We start from the raw sequence: 16,824 nt of genomic DNA, 5'->3' as shown, positions 1-16,824 counted from the left end.
CCTCCTCCTCCTCCTTCCTTGCCGGTGCCGCGGAGCGGAGGAGCCACCGGGGGCGGGAGCGGCGGCCCCCGCATGCGGCCGAGCCCCGGGGCGGCCGCCGCGCCCGGAGCCGCCGCGCCCCGCGGGGGGATGCGCCGCGCCGCGCCCCGCTCCCGCCGCCGCAAAGTTTCCGCGGGGCCCCCCCGTTAACGGGGGGGGGGGCGGGGGGGGGGAGGAAGGAGGGAGCCCTGGGATAGGGGGGGGCTAAAAAAAAAAAGCCAAAAAACCCCCTAAAAATCCCAAACCGGCCGCCACCCCCCGAAAACTTGCTCAACTCGTTCCGGGAGGCGCCGGGCGCCGCGCACCGGGCGCCGCTCCATGCGGCGGCGGGGCCGGCGCTGAGCCCCGGGGCCGCGGAGCCATGGCCATGGTGGCCGGCGGCTGGGGCGAGCCCAACGGCGGCGGCGGCGGCGGCGGCGGGGAGGAGGCGGCGTCCCCGGCGGGCGGCGGCAGCGACGCGGAGCACGGCGAGGAGGAGCGGGCCGGGGCGCCGGTGGACTGCGTGGTGTGCGGGGACAAGTCCAGCGGGAAACACTACGGGGTCTTCACCTGCGAGGGCTGCAAGAGCTTCTTCAAGCGCAGCATCCGCAGGAACCTCAGCTACACCTGCAGGTAGGGGCTGGGGCAGCGGCGGGGGGGCTCGGCGGGGCCCCGCGGGGGGGCAGAGCCCTGGCACCCTGGCAGCTCTGAGGGCGGCCCCCGGTGCAGGTCCCCAGTGACCCCCCCATGAAGGCTCCCCCGGTGCAGGTCCCCCAGTGCAGGGTCCCCACTGACCCCCGGTGCAGGTCCCCAGTGACCCCCCCATGCAGGCTTCCCCAGTGCAATCTCCCCAGTGTCTCCCGGTGCAGGTCCCCTGGTGCAGGTCCCCAGTGACCCCCCCATGAAGGCTCCCCCGGTGCAGGTCCCCCAGTGCAGGCTCCCCAGTGACCCCCCCATGCAGGCTTCCCCAGTGCAATCTCCCCAGTGACCCCCCATGCAGGCTCCCCCGGTGCAGGTCCCCCGGTGCAGGCTCCCCAGTGCAGGCTCCCCAGTGACCCCCCGGTGCAGGTCCCCCAGTGCAGTCTCCCCAGTAACCCCCCAGTGCAGGCTCCCCAGTGACGCCCTGGTGCAGGTCCCCCAGTGCAGGTCCCCCAGTGCAGGTCCCCCAGTGCAGGCTCCCCAGTGCAGGTCCCCAGCGTGGCTCTGCAGTGGCCCCCGTGCAGCTCTGCGCTGGCCCTGCCGTGGCTGCTCACTGGCCCAGCTGCAGCACTAACGGGGGCCCCGATGTGGCTGCACAGCTGCCCTCGGTGCAGCGCAGGGGTCCCCCTCGTGCTCTGCACCCCGCATAAGCAGCCCCTCTGCCCGGCGCATCTCCGGTGCCCGGAGGGATGGATGCCCTGGCTGCCCCGTCCCCTGGGCCGTGGGGCACAGCCGGTGTCGGGGTCCTCGTCATCGCCCGGCTCTGCTCCAGCATTAATTGCCGTTCCAGGCTAATGCCTGAAAACACACCGTGGCTGTGAGTCACTTCGGTCACGGCCGCTCTACCCAGAGAAAGCACCAGTGCGGCAGCGAGTATAATTTTAACCGGAGGTGTCAACAGCCCGGCGTGCTGCGGGCGCTGATCCGGTGAGATGCCGGGGAGAGGGGCTGCGGCCCCCGCTGGCCCCTGCGCTTGGGCCAGCGCTGCAGCAGATCCGGGCCCGCCGGCAGGACCAGGATACGACCCCTGCGAAGTTTGGAGCTGTAAATAACTCCGGAGTTTCTGCTGGGCTCGAAACGAGCATCAGGCTGGCTGGCACGTATGGGGGACCCCCGGCCCTGGGCTGTTCCCAGAGGGGTAAATGCGTATATAGGGGTTCACTCGCAGGTCTGGATCCACGTGCGGGTGCTTCCAGCGGTGTTTGCTAAACCAGTGAGGGTGCTGCGAGGATGGCACCCGCATCCTGGCCGTGGGCACCCCGCAGGCGGGCCAGGAGAGGGGCACCCCACCTCTGCACCCCGCTCTCCCCCTGCCCAAGGGGGCCGGCTGCTTCGAGCTTCATCTCCTGGTGCTGAGAGGCCGCGGGAAGGCAAGGGGCAGCGCTGCTCCTGCAGCGGGAGCCGTCTCCGAGCCGCCTTGCTCTCGTTTGGGCGGCCTAGATTCGTCCTCCCCCGTGCGCAGCATCTCCTCTCCCGGCAGCTCCCGGCACCAGCGCTGCCGGGTCCTGGCTGACGTCAGCCGAGCTGCTCGTGGCCGTGGAGCTGCCGGCGTGGGGCAGGGTTCAGTTCCCGTTGCCCCTGGTCCTGCCGCATCCTCCCCACCGGCTGCCGTGGATGCAGCGTGCGCGGACGCAGCGTGCGCATCATCCCTGGCCCTGCCTCAGTTTCCCCATCTGATCAGCAGGATCTGAGCAGCAGGCTCGGCCGAGCGGCTGCTCAGGATTAATGATTTGAAGATGGGGAATACATACGGCTTTTGAGAAATTCCAGTTTCCTGGAACAAAGGAAAGGCCAAATCAGGGCTCCCCGGGAGAGGATCGGGCTCTGCGTCCCAGATGCCGCTTCGGTGCCGGGGTGATGGAGGGGCTGTGAGCATCCAAGACTTTATCCTGTGCTTGTCACTGGTATCTGGGCACCTACTTCAGGTGTTTTGGGGTTTTTTTTCCGCACTTTGTGCTGGGAAGTGACTCGGTGCAATAGAAAAACGTTGGTTTTTCCAAGTAGGGAGTAAGTGTTGGAGGGGCCGGGAACAATGCTCCCCGGCAGCCCTGGCATCTGCTTTGTTCAAGGAGTCAAAAGCAGCATCAAGCCAAGATTGCTCTAATTTGAATATTAAAAGTGAGTTGGATTCAGTTTAGTTCTTGCACTAAATAATTACATGTTCTAATTACATAATTAGCACAGTAGACGCCTTTTGTATTCTCACAGTTTCCCAGGTCGCTGCAGCCTATCAGGTGGAAAACTTTGCTACGAGCCGCTGGCGGGAGCTGAGATGACTTTTGGGTTTTCCTGGGGCTGGGGACGGTGCCCCGAGGCCCCGGTGAGGGTCAGCCAGGCCCCCGCCAGCCGCTGTGCCGGGAGCTGTGCCCCCGCCGCGGTGCAGGCGGCTGATGGAGATGTAATCTGACGTTTTGATTAGCTATCGCTTCTCCGCTGGAATAACTTTTTATCAGCAACACGTTTTAAAATGTGCTAAGCGCAGTGGTGATGTTCGGGGTGAATTAATTCCGGTTGGAGCGCGGTGGGAATCCCTGCCTCTCTCGCCTCTGGAGTCGTGTAGGGATGAGGAGATTCGTGTCAGGATTCCCAGGCAGAGCCGAGCTGCTGCCGGATGCCGGCGTGCCCTGGCCCTGCCTGCGCTTTCCTGGCTGCTGCTTTATATGCCTTAATTTATCTCTCTTTTGCCGATAACCCCCTGTCCTCCCTGTTTGCCGCAACAGCCTTCGGGTGGGATGCGAGCGCCCGGTGTCACCCGTGCCCCGCTGCATCCCTCGGCCATGTGAGGACCATGAGCGCGAGTGGGCCCTGGGAATTGGGGCTGGGGGGTTTGGGTGCTAACGATGCCGTTCGGGAACGTCTTCCGCAGCCTGTCCCAGCGTGTCGCTTCCCACCATGTCAGCAGTTGGCTTCGGTGCTGGCCGGTGGCCCGCTGCATGGTGCGGGGCTGCCCGGTGCCCGCGGCTCCTTGCCCGGGGCAGAACCTGTGTGCCGGGGGTGGGCATGACCCCCTCGCAGGCTCTGAGGTTGCCGGGGGGAAAGCATCCCTCCGGCCGGTGCAGACCCCGCGCCGGGGCTGGGTGCATGTGCACCACTGCTCCGGAGTTGCCGGGTTTTGCTTTGCCACGCTCGCGGGGTCCGGTCGAGGCCAGACCGGAGCACGGAGGATGCAGAGCCGTGCCACCGCCATGGGGGACGTGGGCAAGCGCTTGGTGCCCGAGGGGCCGCGGCGACAGCCCCGACCCCGTAGGAAATAGTTGAAATTCCTCTCACGCCTGGCGGGGAGGCCGGGGGCTGCTCGCCCCCCGCACGCCGGGACACGGGGCATCGCTCCCCGGCACCCGTCCCTATGTGTTCCCGAGGATGGGGTCTCTCCAGCTTTCCGACAGCCCTGGGCATGGCTGGCAACACGAACTGGCAGCCCCTGCTGTAAATCGCTCTGTTTCCATAGCATCTGAGTGCCGCCTGGGAGTGCCTGTGGCTGCACGCCGGGGGCCGGCGTGGCACAGCCGCGGCCACCGCGGAGGGGGCCGCGCTTGGAGGCGAAGGGCTTTGCCTGAGGGTGGTGGGGAGGTGGGTGGCGGAGCAGCTCCGTGGGGCACAGGGACCCCCGGCGGCATCGCGTCGCTCCTCCCCGCACCTCATCTGCCCGGTCCTGCCCGCAGGTCCAACCGTGACTGCCAGATCGACCAGCACCACCGCAACCAATGCCAGTACTGCCGCCTGAAGAAGTGCTTCCGCGTGGGGATGAGGAAGGAAGGTAACGCCAGTGCCGCGGGGATGGGGATGCTTCCCGAGGGGTCCCAGCGAACCCCACCGCTGCAGCCCTGGCCAGGGGCTCCCGGTGCTGCCGGTGCCCACTCTGCTCCCGGGTGCTCGGTGCTGCCGGTGCCCGCTCTGCTCCCGCTACAGCCGGGTGCTCTCCCACCTCTCTGGGAACCCTGTTTGCATCAAAACCCTCGTTCGCCCCTTTTTTTTTTCCTCCTTGAATCGCCCCCAGTGCCGGCAGCGCAGGTGGTGTTTGTTTGGAAAAGCCGGAGCCTTGAGCTGATAAGGTGACACACCTGGAGCCGGGCCGGCCGTGGTGCCCCCGGCGCGGTGGAGGTCAACTGGGACGGGCTCCCGGTGCTGCCGGAGCCATGCAAATCCCCAGGCTGCTTTCTGCTTGCTGCCCGGCGGTGCGAATCCCAAACGCTTCCCAGGCTGCTGCAAACGGGACAAAGGGTTTAGCCCAAAATCTCAAATCCCCGCAGCAGGATGGGGCTGCGCCAAGGCACGCACGGGGATGGAGATGCCGGGGCTCGGCGCGGGCTGTGCCGTGGTGCCGGGGCTGCTCAGCGGCAGGTGGCATTAATGTGAGGAGCAAGGGGGGAAGGATACTGGAAGCAGGACAGTAATTCCCTCCTTTCCAGAGGAGTCGAGATGGCATTATTGCCACTTAGCATGATTTAGAGCTCTCATTTAAGTGGCTCATGAACAGCCCATAAATTAATTACTAGGGACTGAGCAAATAGTGGGCGCTAATGGGAGAGGGGGGGAGCTGAAAAATGGCTCTCCCTGAATGCAATTAGGAGGGGGAGTGCCCCAGGGTTAACGATGCTTCCAAGATGGACGTTTTATTTGCAAATAAATGATTGCCGCCATGCGATGACCTTGGGTAGCAATCGCCCTGCCCTGCTACAGCCAGCGCGGGGTGACCGTGGTGCCGGTGGGGCACCCGCTCTGGCATGGCATGGCCGGAGCCGCGGCTGCTCCTGCGCCGGGTCCTTGCAGAGGAGGAGGTGGCACGGACACTGTCTCAGCCCGGCTGCTGGTCGGAGGCCACGGTCGAGCCGTGGTGCCGGCAGCCTGGGAGCTGCTGGTGAATCACCGGGATGCTAAATAGATTAGTGTAGCTCTCGCAGGCAGCTCGCCGGCGGGCGCAGCGGGTGGCACGCACCACCTCCCTCTCCCCCAGCGCCTGAAAGCCGCCCATTGTTCCCCTTGGGTGGCAGGATCCGGCCATGCCGGGGATGCTGGGTGGGTGGGGGGAGCATCCCCGTCCTTCCTCACCCCTGCATGGGGCAGGGGGAACCCCGCGTGCCCCCCCTGGGAGCGGGATGGGGGATGCAGCAGGATACAGAAGCAGGCAGACACCTCCTCTCCTCTTCCTCCTAGCCGTGCAGCGGGGCCGGATCCCCCCCACCCACTCCAGCACCAGCCCCAACACCATGCCCAGCGGGGAATACTTCAACGGGCAGCCGGTGTCGGAGCTCATCTCGCAGCTGCTGCGGGCTGAGCCCTACCCCGCCGCCCGCTACGGCTCGCAGTACGCGCAGCAGGGCAGCGTCATGGGCATCGACAACATCTGCGAGCTGGCCGCCCGCCTCCTCTTCAGCACGGTGGAATGGGCCCGGAACATCCCCTTCTTCCCCGAGCTGCCCGTCTCCGACCAAGTAGCCCTGCTACGGCTCAGCTGGAGCGAGCTCTTCGTCCTCAACGCGGCGCAGTCGGCGTTGCCACTGCACATGGCCCCGCTGCTGGCCGCCGCCGGCTTCCACGCCTCCCCCATGTCGGCTGACCGCGTCGTCTCCTTCATGGATCAGATCCGCATCTTCCAGGATCAGGTGGAGAAGCTCAACCGGCTCCAGGTGGACTCGGCTGAATACAGCTGCCTCAAAGCCATTGCGCTCTTCACGCCGGGTAGGTTGGTGCCGCAACCGGGCTCTGTCCCCATCTCCCCACATGGAGCCATGAGCTCCCAAGGAGCATCTGCCCCCCGTTTCCCTGGGGGTTCGGGGTCCGGAGAGCATCGTGTGGCTCTCGCGGGGGGTGGCAGGGGTTCCTTGCGTCCCGGCGCTTCTCCACCGTGGTTTGCAGCATCTCGGCTCGTCCGTCTGGGCGCAGGGCTGAGCTTCTCCGAGGCGACGGGAATGAGACCTGCAGTAACAGGGGGGTCTTGGGGAGCTCCGTCCATGCTCGTCTCGTGCCGCAGAGGTGCCTGGTCCTTCCTGGCAGGGACGAACCTGCAGCAGCCCTTTGCAGCCAGAGCAGTCCAAGCCGTGGTCTCACACCGTGCTGCGGCGCTGCAGCCAGCTGCCTCCGCTAATCCAGCGAGGAGAGCAGCCAGGCAGGAGCATGGCTGGCCAGGGAGAGGGGCTCGCTGGGATTACTGGGGGGCTCCAACCACTGACCCCTCTCCATCCCATCCCTCTCACAGATGCCTGCGGCCTCTCGGACCCGGCGCACGTGGAGAGCTTGCAGGAGAAGGCGCAGGTGGCCCTCACCGAGTACGTGCGCTCGCAGTACCCCTCGCAGCCCCAGCGCTTCGGCCGGCTCCTGCTGCGGCTGCCGGCTCTCCGGGCCGTGCCGGCTGCTCTCATCTCCCAGCTCTTCTTCATGAGGCTGGTGGGGAAGACGCCCATCGAAACACTAATCAGGGACATGCTGCTGTCCGGGAGCACCTTCAACTGGCCCTACGGGACGGGGCAGTAGGGGACAGAGCCTCTCCCGCCGGGGACACCCCGGGGATCCCCAGCAGCTGGACCCGGATTCCCTCCAGCACCCTGAGACGGTGCCGGCCCCAGGGAGCCCCGAACTGCACCGGCCCCCAGCACCCCAGCTGTCTCATAGCTCCTCCGTCCGCCGCAGCTCCTCCCGAATGCAGCGGGGTCGCGACGTTCTCCTCCTAAACCCCAAGGTACTGGCCATGCCGCTGCTGTCGGACACCGAACTCTTCCGTACCCCCGACAAGCGGAGCGCCCTGGCCCCCCCCGGTCTCCCCTGGGGACCTCGGAGCATCCCCAGGGCTGGTCCCTTGCTCTGCCCCCGTGTCGGAGCCGGGCTGGAGCCCGGGGAGGGGGACGCTGTCCTCTGGTTGCCTCTCCGAATCTGAATTTCAGATGGCAGGAGGCTCGGGTGGGAGGCGAGGGGAGGTGGGACCAGCCAGGCTGGGGTGCAGGGGGGCTGCGGGACCCCCTGCCTCTGCCCCCCCCCTCCCCCTGGTCCTGGCAATCGTGGAAAAAGGGTCGTTTTAGAGCCCAGGGGCTGCCCCTGCCCCCCCCCGGGCCATATCCAGCCCCGAGGACTGAAGCGCTGAGCTTGGGGCAGCCCCTTTTTGGGGACCGGGCTTGTCCGTGCCCGGTCCCAGCTCCCTCCCTGCACTTTTAACTGAAGCATCTCCACGGTCGGGGCACGGGGGGGGTACGGGGGAGGCAATGGGGGTTCACAGGCAGCTGACGGGGGCTGCGCACCACACAGGGTGCAAACCAAATGGTCCTTTTTGGGTGCTGCACAGCACCCAGCCCAGCCCTTCCCTGCTGCCTCGCTTGGTGCTTTGACCCCACCCCAGGGATGGATCCAGCACCCACCACTGTCCCCACACTGGGAAAGATGGGTGTCAGCATCCCCCTGCCCGCGCTGGCGATGTTCCTCTGCCTCATTATTTTTTTTTTTAAGCCAGGTTTGGGGGAGAGGAAGATTTGGGGTGGGGGGGGGTGGGGGGCAACACACCAAAATCTGGCTGGAAAGGGGTGATGCTGCTGGGGGTCCTTGTCCCCAGGGCTGTGCTGGAGGAAGGGGCACATGGTGGGGCAGAGCCACCTCGGAGGGATGGGGGACGCCCCGCCGCCTCCGATCCCGCGCCGGCGGTCCCGCCGGCACAGGATCGGAGGCTGCGGGGCGTCCCCCGCCCCAGGCTCTGCTTCTCAGGGGTATCCACCGTGCAAACAGACGGAGGCAGGATTAGCCGGGGGGATTTGTCATTTAGATTGATTCACTGAAAATATAATCCTTGTTCAATGATACTAAACAAATTAACTGAAGTCAATAAAAGATGTTTCTTACAACGCCGGGGATCTGCTGTCAGCGGGGAAAGGGGCTTATCCTGCAGCGATGCTGAAGCCCACCCCGGGGTGATGAAGCAGAGTGGGAAATACAGTCCCAAAAAACTAAGCCCACTAAAAGTGGATTTTTTTTTTTTTAAATCCTGAGGATTTGGGGGTGCCCTGGGTGCTGGTCTTCAATGCGGGGTGGGGGGGGGATCCCTTGGGAATAAATCCTGTTGCCCATGGTCTGCTGGGGAAGAACTGGCTCAGCACCAGGAAGGGGAGCAGGAGCCAGCACAGAGGTTTGTACGTGGTCTTTGGGGAGCAAGGTGGGGGATTTGGGGTTCCCCTCCAAGGTGAGGGGTTTGGGGGTTGTCCACCCCCCCCCAGGTGGGATTTTTTGGGGGTTCCTCCCATCTTGCAGGGACTGGGAGTGGGGTGCTGTGTTTGCCCTGCATGGGTGGGATGCGCTGTGTCTGGGCAGCATTGGTGGCTGGACCAGCCGCGGAGGGGAGGATGCGGTGGGGGGGGTCCTGGTGCAGCGTCCGGGCAGTGGCGGGGGGGGCTGCTGGGACAGGGCTGGGCGGGTGGGCGCGCGGGATCCATGCAGCACCCATCGCACTCAGGGCTTGGGGCAGGATCCACGCAGCACCGCGGGGCTGTCGGCTCCACGGGGACGTGCCACGGCCATGCCAGGGGACAGCCTGGCATCCACGCCTGGGCCACCGGAGGTACCACACCGGGCCCCGCCGCAGCCCCTTTCACGCCAGCACTGATGTAAAATCAATAGATACAGTTTATTTATTTAAAAAAAAAGAAATTACACAGCTTTAGCCAGTTCCTTATAAAATACCACCCCTGCCCAGGGCTGCTCCCCCAAGGGCAGTGCCAGCCCCGGGGCTTGGGGGGCTGCAGGGCTCTGTGCCCCCCCCGGGCGCCCAGCTAAGGGATGCTCTGCCCCAGGCGGCACATCCCCGCGGGCACCAGGCGCTGGGCTGCGGGCACACACAGTGCCGGCAGGGGCAGCTGGGGGGCTGCGGCCCCTCCCCAAACATATTTACAGCAGCGGCAGGGGACCCGCAGCCCCCGCTGTGCAGGAGGGAAGGCACGGGGGGGGGGGGACACACGCATGGCGGGGGGCATCACTCGGGCAGCTGCCTCCGGCCCGGTGCCCTTGGCACCGACATGGCAGGATGGCTTTCAATCTTGGGTTTGGGTTTTTTTCTATACAACCAAAGGTACAAAATGCACCAAAGTCTTTGGGGGGGGGGGGGGAGCCCCTCCTGTCCATCCTGCCGTGGCGGAGGGGGTGCACAGGCTACCCCCGCACCTTGTCGTAGTCGCTCACCATCCTCTTGATGTGGAAGAGTTTGTTGCGCAGAGTTTTGGTCTCCAGCTTCTTGGTCTGGTAGTCAGGGCTCTGGAAGGCAGCACAGGACCGTGGGGAGGGGGCTGCGGCTGGGGACGGCGGGGGGGGGGACATGGTTTCCACACCCACCCCCCCCCCCAGCTGCATGGCAGCAGCCCAGCCCCACTTCAGCTGGAAGCCGAGAGCGGCCGCGTTCCGCACACTCACCCGCTTTAGGTCCTTCAGTCTGTTGTACTCCTCTGCGACATCCTGCCAAGGGAACGGGCGGGAGGGCTGGGGGTCACAACCGGCCAGCACCGTGGCCGGGGGGGTCACGAGGGTGGGTGCCCCATGGGGACAGGCGCTGCCCCGCAGCATCCCTGACGCCCCGCAGCACCCATCCCCGACACCCTCCAGCATCCCCAGGCCCCGCAGCATCCACCCCAGATGCTGCAGAGCACCCACCCTGATGCTCCGCAGTGGCCCCACGGCCTCCCCACGGCTCCCGGAGAGCCCTGACCTGGTACTGGGGACTGTCCTCGGAGATGCTGTCGAGCTGTTTGCTGAGCTGGTTGAGGCGGTCGTTGACGCCGTCCATCTCGGCGCAGAGCTGCTTGTAGCGCTTCAGGTCCGTGTCAAACTCCTGCTTGTACTTCTGGCGGGTGCCGTCCGAGGCGATGGGGGGGTAGAGGCTGCGGGAGAGGGGCAGGATCAGGCCCCGGGGGGGCGGCTCTGGGTGCAGGGGTACTCCGGGGGTCCTCCCCTTACCTGGCCCACTGGTCCTGGTCCCGCTCATCGCCGGACTCCACGGCCGTGGTGTAGTCGGTCTCGTATTGTGACTCGTCCAGCTCGGGGTTGCGCCGGCGGCGGCGGCCGCGGCGAGCGGGGGGCTTGGTGGGCTGCTCCCGCACCTTCTCCTCCGCCGGGCTGGGGCTGACCGCCCGGTCCGGCTGGTCGCTGCAAGGGACGCGGGGACATCAGCCAGCTCGGCACGGGGGGGACGGGTGGCCCGGGTCCCCTCCCTGCCCGGCCACTCACCCCCGGCTGCTGTAGGTCCCGGAGGGGTAGTACCCGTTCTGGGGGGGGTAGCTGTAGGAGGGTGGGCTGTAGGGCGGTGCGGTGATGGGGCTCATCGGCTTCTCCGAGTAGGCGAGCGTGGCCGTCTCGTCCTGCACGCTGGCCCCGTCCGCCACGTTCTTCACCTGCAGCAGGGAATGGCGCTCAGCCCTGTGCCGGGACGGTGGGGACCCTCGCCCCCCACTCGAGCGGGGCCCCAGCACACGGGGACACTGGTGTCCATCCCACGTGGCCGGAGACACCTCAGAGCAGCCGCGGCAATCCTGCCTGGGGTCCCGCAGGGGACGAGCCCTGGCAGAGCTGCAGTGGGGCATCCCGCATGGCTGCATGTCCTGCAGCCTCCCCCCTCCCCAAACACTGCTCTGCCTGCAGGACGTGCCCCGGAGAAGGGCCCGCGGATGCCAGTGCCGCAGTGGGTGATGCCACCCTGCACGGAGTCGCATTAGGAGATGGGCACAGATGGACAAACAGCTCAGGGGGGGGGTCTTGGCACCCAGCTCTGCACCCCCAGGGTGATACCCCCCCAGGCTTTGCCGGGGGCTGCATGCTCGCCCTGTCCAGCATCGCCCCCCCCGGACCCTCACTGCTGCCCTGGCACGGCCAGGGCTCCTCAAGGAGGACGTGGGGCGTCCGTCCGTCCCGCCCCCTTCCTTCCTGGCCTTTGTGGGTTGTTTGTGCCGGAAGCCGGTCCCTGCCCGGGATGGTGGCCCTGGGGACGTCAGCTGCGAGCTCCGTCCGGCGAAGCCACTTCCTCCGGCACTTTCCCCCCCGGACTAACGAAGACACCGTTAATTGGGGGCCGCTCCTGGCCCTGCTCTGCCTGACAGGGCCACCAGGTGAGATGGCGGCCACCAGCGTGGGGACAGCCACGTCCCTGTGCCGTGCCAGGACGGAGGCAGCGGCGCCCAGCGGCTCACGCCCGCTCGAAGGTCACCCGTTTATCTCGGTCCCGACCGTAAACAGAGAACGGGAACGAGACGTCCCGGGAGGGTTTCACACCCCGGCACCTCCCCGCTGCTGCATCCCCACTGAGTGGGGAAGTGTCACCGGTGGGTGACCGTACCCAGCTGGGACGGTGGCACCCGGCAGAGCGGGGACCCTCCAAGGGGCAGGTGAGGGGGAGCCCGGGTGCGCGGGGTGCTGCCCCCCAGCCGGCCCGGCCCCCAGCGGGCCAGGAAATGCTTTGCAAGGGAGGGACTTTTTAACGAAAATAAATAAACCAGAACAAAGGTATTCCTGCAAAATGAAAAATAAATATTAGACCTACACCCAGAGCGAGGCGTGGGGACAGACGCAGAGCGCGGAGCTGAGCTTTCTGGGGCTTCAGAGCAACTGCTGGGCTTGACTCCGGGTCTGCGTTGAAGGTTTGGGATAAACGTGATAAACGTCCCCACTCCGGGCTCCGGTGGGGAGCCCCGTGCCTGAGCCCCACCGGGCTGCCCCGGTCTCACAGGGATGGGGACGAGGATGGGATGGGGACGGTGATAGGGACAGAGATGCAGCCCCTGCCCACGCAGCGGTCCTTTGCTGCCCGCTGTCCCAGCTCCCACGGGGGCCCGGGCAGCCCCCTCCCAGCCGGGGCACGGCAGCACCCCGAGAGCCGTGCTCCAGGGCAGGGGCGGATTTCAAAGGCTCCTTCCCCGTGGGGTGCTGCAGAGTTCCCACACCCTCCCCAGGCACCGGCTCCTGCGGAGACACCGGCTCAGGGAGCTGCAGAGCAAGGGACAGGACAGGGCACGTCCTGGCACGCAGCGGGGCCAGGCTGGGACCGGCATCTCCCCGAGGCCGAGGGGGCTGAGCCGCAGTGGGGGGCTCCCTGACACCCCCCACCCAAGGGACACAGGCTCATTGGAAGCCGGAACAGTGCCGGTTTGGTTGCTGCAAAGCCCCCGGCTCCCTCCGCAGCACCAGAGTGGCACGGCCCCACGGAGCCAAGTTAATCATTGCCAAGACCGAAACCAAACGATGTTGACGGGCAGCGCCTCGTGGCCGGCGTCCCCGAGCGCGGGGCGAGCAAAGGGGAGAGGACCCAGAGCCTCGGCGTTGTGCTCCTGGCACCCAGCCCATCAGATCCCACCCTGTTTGTCTTTCAGGGAGTTTGAGACCAGCTCGCCCAGCCCGGCACCCTGTGCAAAGCCTTGCAGTGCCGGGGAACGGTACCGGCTGGGAAAAAACACGGTGCCTAAACGGGGTGACAGGGAGGGACCCGGCGAGCACCGGGCACAACGCCGCACCGGTGGCGATAACGCCGCACCCCGGGAACTGCCTGCTGCGGTGTGCAAACACGCCGGGACCAGGCACCGGGGCGGCACAAGCCGGGCAGAAAGAGGCTCCTGGCACAAAGCCCTGGCCGGGCTCGGCACAGCCCCGGTGCCGGGAGGAGCCCTGGGGTCCCCACATAGCCCCTGTACTCGCCCCGGCACATCCCGCCCCGGCGCTGCTTCGGGCACGTTCAGCCCCGCTGATAAAGGGCAGGCGGGGGGATGCTCGGGGGGAGGTGGTGGAAGACCCCCCCAGCTCCAGGTACCCACCGGCACCCCCAGCCCGCGCTCGGACTCACCCACTCCTCCACGTTGGGACCCTCCTGGACCACCGGCACCTTGTCCCAATAGATGTTTGGTTTCCCGTACTTCCAGATCTTGCTCCGCGTCTTGTGAGCGAAGAAGCAGATGAGGCAGAGCAGAATGACGATGAGGAACCCGCAGACGATGGCCACGGCCTGGAGGGGCGGAGGGAGGGGCGTCTCAGGGTGGGGGGTCCCGCAGGGCTGCGAAGACCCCGTCCCAGCCAAGCCGGGGGTCCAAGCACCCCGCACCCCCCTGGGCTGAGCAGGAATTGCTCCCTCATCCCAAATGCTCCCAATGTTGGAGCTCCCACCACGGCGGGGGGAGAAGGGCAGGGCCCCCCCGTGCCCGGGATGGAGCCCATCAGGGGTTCGGGAGCTTTTGGGGCCAGCTCAAGCAACCGGGGGGAGTGATTTTCCCCACGGGGACAGGACAAGTTCGGGGCTTGGGGTGCAGCAGGGAGCTGGCACCCTCTGGCATCTCCGTGCAGCACCCTGACCCCACTGCCGGCTCAGCCATGGGCCAGCTCCTGCACCACGCAGCCGGGCCCCTGCCCGGAAGGTTTCCCACGAGCCAGATCGCTGCAGCTGCACCAAAATTGGGGCCAGGCAAGGACGGATTAGGCCACGCTTGGCCATTGCATGGAGCAGGAGCAGCGTGGGCGCCGCGGCTCCCCCCGCTCAGGGCGCAGGAATGCGGCACGGCCAGCCCGGCCGGATGGGAACCGGCAGCGCCAGTCCCAGCCCATGTGCCACGCAGGATCCCCGCCGGCCCCAGCCGAAACTGGGGCTGGTGGACCTTGTTTTGAGGGCTCTGGCTGCCCCACTGACCCGCTGGGCTCCTGAGCCGACCCGGCAGCATCATGGGTGCTTGGGGAGAGCTGGCACCCAGCTGGCACCCTGACCCCGCACCCATTCCGGCACCTCAGCCCTGAGCACAGCCCGCCTCTGCTCCAACCTTGTTCAAATACTTTTACGACCGGGGAGACCAAAGTACCAGATACCGGGTCTGCACCGGAGCCTGTCCCCTCCCCGAAACTCCCCGGCACAAGCAGCCGGCTCACCCCGGTTCCTCCCGCAGCCCCAGCTCACCCCGGCAAACAGCCGGGCTGGGATCCGGCACCAGCAGCCACCCCCTGCCCTCCACAGCCGCGAAACGGCAACCGGTACCACCAAAACCAGTAAAGACGGAGGGGAAAACCCCGGCTGGCCGGGGACCCGGCGCTGCACACCCATCCCAAGGGCGGGACGCGTGGTCGCCGATGCTCTCCCTCCCGCCCTGCCCTTGCTCAGCATCGCGTTTGAAGCAGAGCAAGGGGTTTGCGCTGCCGGTTTGGCTCAAAGAGGGGGGGTCTGGCCGCAGCTGGGGTGCACCCTCACCTCCTGGGGGTCCACGGTGCAGTAGTGGTAGAGGTACTGGTTCAGGTAGGTGCTGCTGCTGTATATCTGGTTGCACATGGTCAGCAAGGGGTTGTAGTAGTAGCTGCCGGTCATCTGCGCCTGGGGGTTGACCCCCACGATGTAGACGATGGAGGCGATGAGCATGACGAAGGCCAGCACGGCGCAGACCACGATAACCACCAGGTAGAAGCGACGGGAGCGGGAGCTGCTCGATTTGCTGATGCTGGCGACGAAGAGCCCCAGCTGGGCCAGGAAGCAGAGCACGGCCATGGCGATCATGAAGCCGTTGGCCGCCCGCGGGTTGGTGACGCCGCCGTAGTAGCCCCCGTAACCGTAGCCGTAGTTCAGCCCACTGCCGTAGTAGCCGGAGCCGTAGAAGCCCCCCAGCCCATTGCCGTAACCCCCCCCGAAGCCGTAGCCGTACTCCCAGGCCAGGGTGGAGGCGACGCAGGCGAAGATGGCGATGCAGAGCAGGATGACCACGGCCTCCAGGATCCTCACCACGCCGGGCGGCGAGGTCCACTTGTAGAAGTGCTGCGGCACGTCCTCGATGTAGTAGGAGCCCGGCGGGGGCGAGCGGGCGCCGTAGTCGTAGCCGTAATCGCCCGTGGGGGGGCCGTAGCTGGTGGGGGGGCCATAGCCTGTCGGGGGGCTGTCGTAGGACTTCTTGCTGAACATGGAGAGCCTGGCGGGGAGATGGACGGAGCCGTCAGGGCTGGTCGTGCACCGGGAGGTGCCGGCACCGGCGCTGCAGCTGTGCGAGGCGGCACTGCCGGGTTTCTACGTCTCCACACGCCCGGCGGGGACTTTGGTCTCCCATCACCAGCCCGACGGCGTCGTCAACAACTGCCCGCCCGTGCCCAGCGTCGCGCCACCAGAGTCACCGTCGCTCATGGGGAAACTGAGGCACGGGGAGGAGAAGTGACTCACAGAGCATCTCCCAGCAAAAGCTGCCAGGTCGCACCCCAGCCCTGCCCCACGCACGAGACACTGCCACGCCGGCCCCGACCACGCCGACCGCGGCCGCCAGACACCACCTGAATGAATTGGATTGTTTAAATTCTAATTAAACCAGAAAACCTCTTACCCAGGGCTGGCGCTAACCCCGAGGGTTCCTCCGTAAGCAGATCTGCCTGGATTAAAAAAATAATAATAATAATACAGGGCGCATGAGCAACCCCAGTGCAAAGTGGCAAATCGGTTTTCAAAAATTTGGGGTTTTTTCAAAATGGACACAGAGACCCCCCGGCCCAGAGACCCCCCGATGTGAAGACACCCCAGCCCACAGTGGGGAGCAGCGTGGGGGAAACCTGAACCCTCGTGGGAAACCCAACCCGGCCACCGCTCCCAGCAGTGCCGGGGCTCAGCAGGCAGGATCAGGCCCCTGGGGTGGGGGTGGGGGTGTAGGCACCCCTTAACCCGCAGCGAGGGTGGGCACCGGGGGTCTGGGGTGCAGCCGTGGTCCTGGAGCACCCCCCCCAGGGTGCCCAAGCCAAACTCCCCCCACTTCAGGGGGTCCCGACCGTCCCCCCGCAAATCCCAAACCCACCGATCCCAGTCGGATTAACCCCCGGGGCCGCGGTCTGACCCCCCGCCACACCGGGGACCAGCGGCAGCGGTAGGGACCCCTCCCCAAGAGGGGCTGGGGGGGTCTCGGGCTCCCGGAGCCGTAACCGGGACGCGGTGCCCCGGAGCACCCCGGTGCCGGCGGGGAGTACACGGGGCGGCGGACTCCGGGGGTCCCTTCCCGCTCCCCCGGGAGGAGCCGCCGCCTCTCGCCTTCCACCTGCCGGGGCTGCGGCCCCGGGAGCCCCGGTGCCGGTGGGGACCCCGGTGGGGACCCCGGTGCTGGTGCTCCTGGGGACTCCGGTGTGGACCCCGGTGCCGCTGGGGATCCTGGTGCCGCTGGGGACACC

General features: G+C 66.6%; 2 protein-coding genes across 2 annotated transcripts; one reads left to right on the top strand and one right to left on the bottom strand.

Annotated features, from left to right (window-relative positions):
- Nucleotides 1–398: 398 nt before the first annotated feature.
- On the top strand, nt 399–7,675 carry NR2F6 (nuclear receptor subfamily 2 group F member 6). Its single transcript, XM_059832004.1, has 4 exons — nt 399–651; nt 4,380–4,474; nt 5,872–6,396; nt 6,914–7,675. Exons 1-4 carry the CDS (start codon nt 401–403, stop codon nt 7,186–7,188), a joined length of 1,146 nt encoding a protein of 381 aa, XP_059687987.1. The 5' UTR covers nt 399–400; the 3' UTR covers nt 7,189–7,675.
- Nucleotides 7,676–9,802: 2,127 nt separating this feature from the next.
- OCLN (occludin) lies at nt 9,803–16,017 on the bottom strand. Its single transcript, XM_059831973.1, has 8 exons — nt 15,996–16,017; nt 14,888–15,593; nt 13,505–13,663; nt 10,906–11,069; nt 10,636–10,824; nt 10,388–10,559; nt 10,096–10,137; nt 9,803–9,939 (listed from the first exon to the last, which is right to left on the bottom strand). The coding sequence occupies exons 2-8, from the start codon at nt 15,584–15,586 to the stop codon at nt 9,838–9,840; spliced, it is 1,527 nt and encodes a 508-aa protein (XP_059687956.1). The 5' UTR covers nt 15,587–15,593; nt 15,996–16,017; the 3' UTR covers nt 9,803–9,837.
- Nucleotides 16,018–16,824: the final 807 nt, after the last annotated feature.

Source organism: Gavia stellata, chromosome 32, assembly GCF_030936135.1.
Source record: "Gavia stellata isolate bGavSte3 chromosome 32, bGavSte3.hap2, whole genome shotgun sequence".
Classification (NCBI taxonomy): Eukaryota; Metazoa; Chordata; class Aves; order Gaviiformes; family Gaviidae; genus Gavia; species Gavia stellata.
This window is presented reverse-complemented; position numbering and strand designations above follow the sequence as displayed.

Bases quoted from the DNA above. Each gene is read 5' to 3' on its own strand.
- NR2F6 (XM_059832004.1), top strand. From the start codon at position 401: ATGGCCATGGTGGCCGGCGGCTGGGGCGAGCCCAACGGCGGCGGCGGC. The intron at 652-4,379 runs GTAGGGGCTGGG...TCCTGCCCGCAG, and splicing joins AACCTCAGCTACACCTGCAG to GTCCAACCGTGACTGCCAGA. The intron at 4,475-5,871 runs GTAACGCCAGTG...TCTTCCTCCTAG, and splicing joins CGTGGGGATGAGGAAGGAAG to CCGTGCAGCGGGGCCGGATC.
- OCLN (XM_059831973.1), bottom strand. From the start codon at position 15,586: ATGTTCAGCAAGAAGTCCTACGACAGCCCCCCGACAGGCTATGGCCCC. The intron at 10,825-10,905 runs GTGAGTGGCCGG...CGTCCCTTGCAG, and splicing joins GGGACCTACAGCAGCCGGGG to CGACCAGCCGGACCGGGCGG. The intron at 10,560-10,635 runs GTAAGGGGAGGA...CCTCTCCCGCAG, and splicing joins GACCAGGACCAGTGGGCCAG to CCTCTACCCCCCCATCGCCT.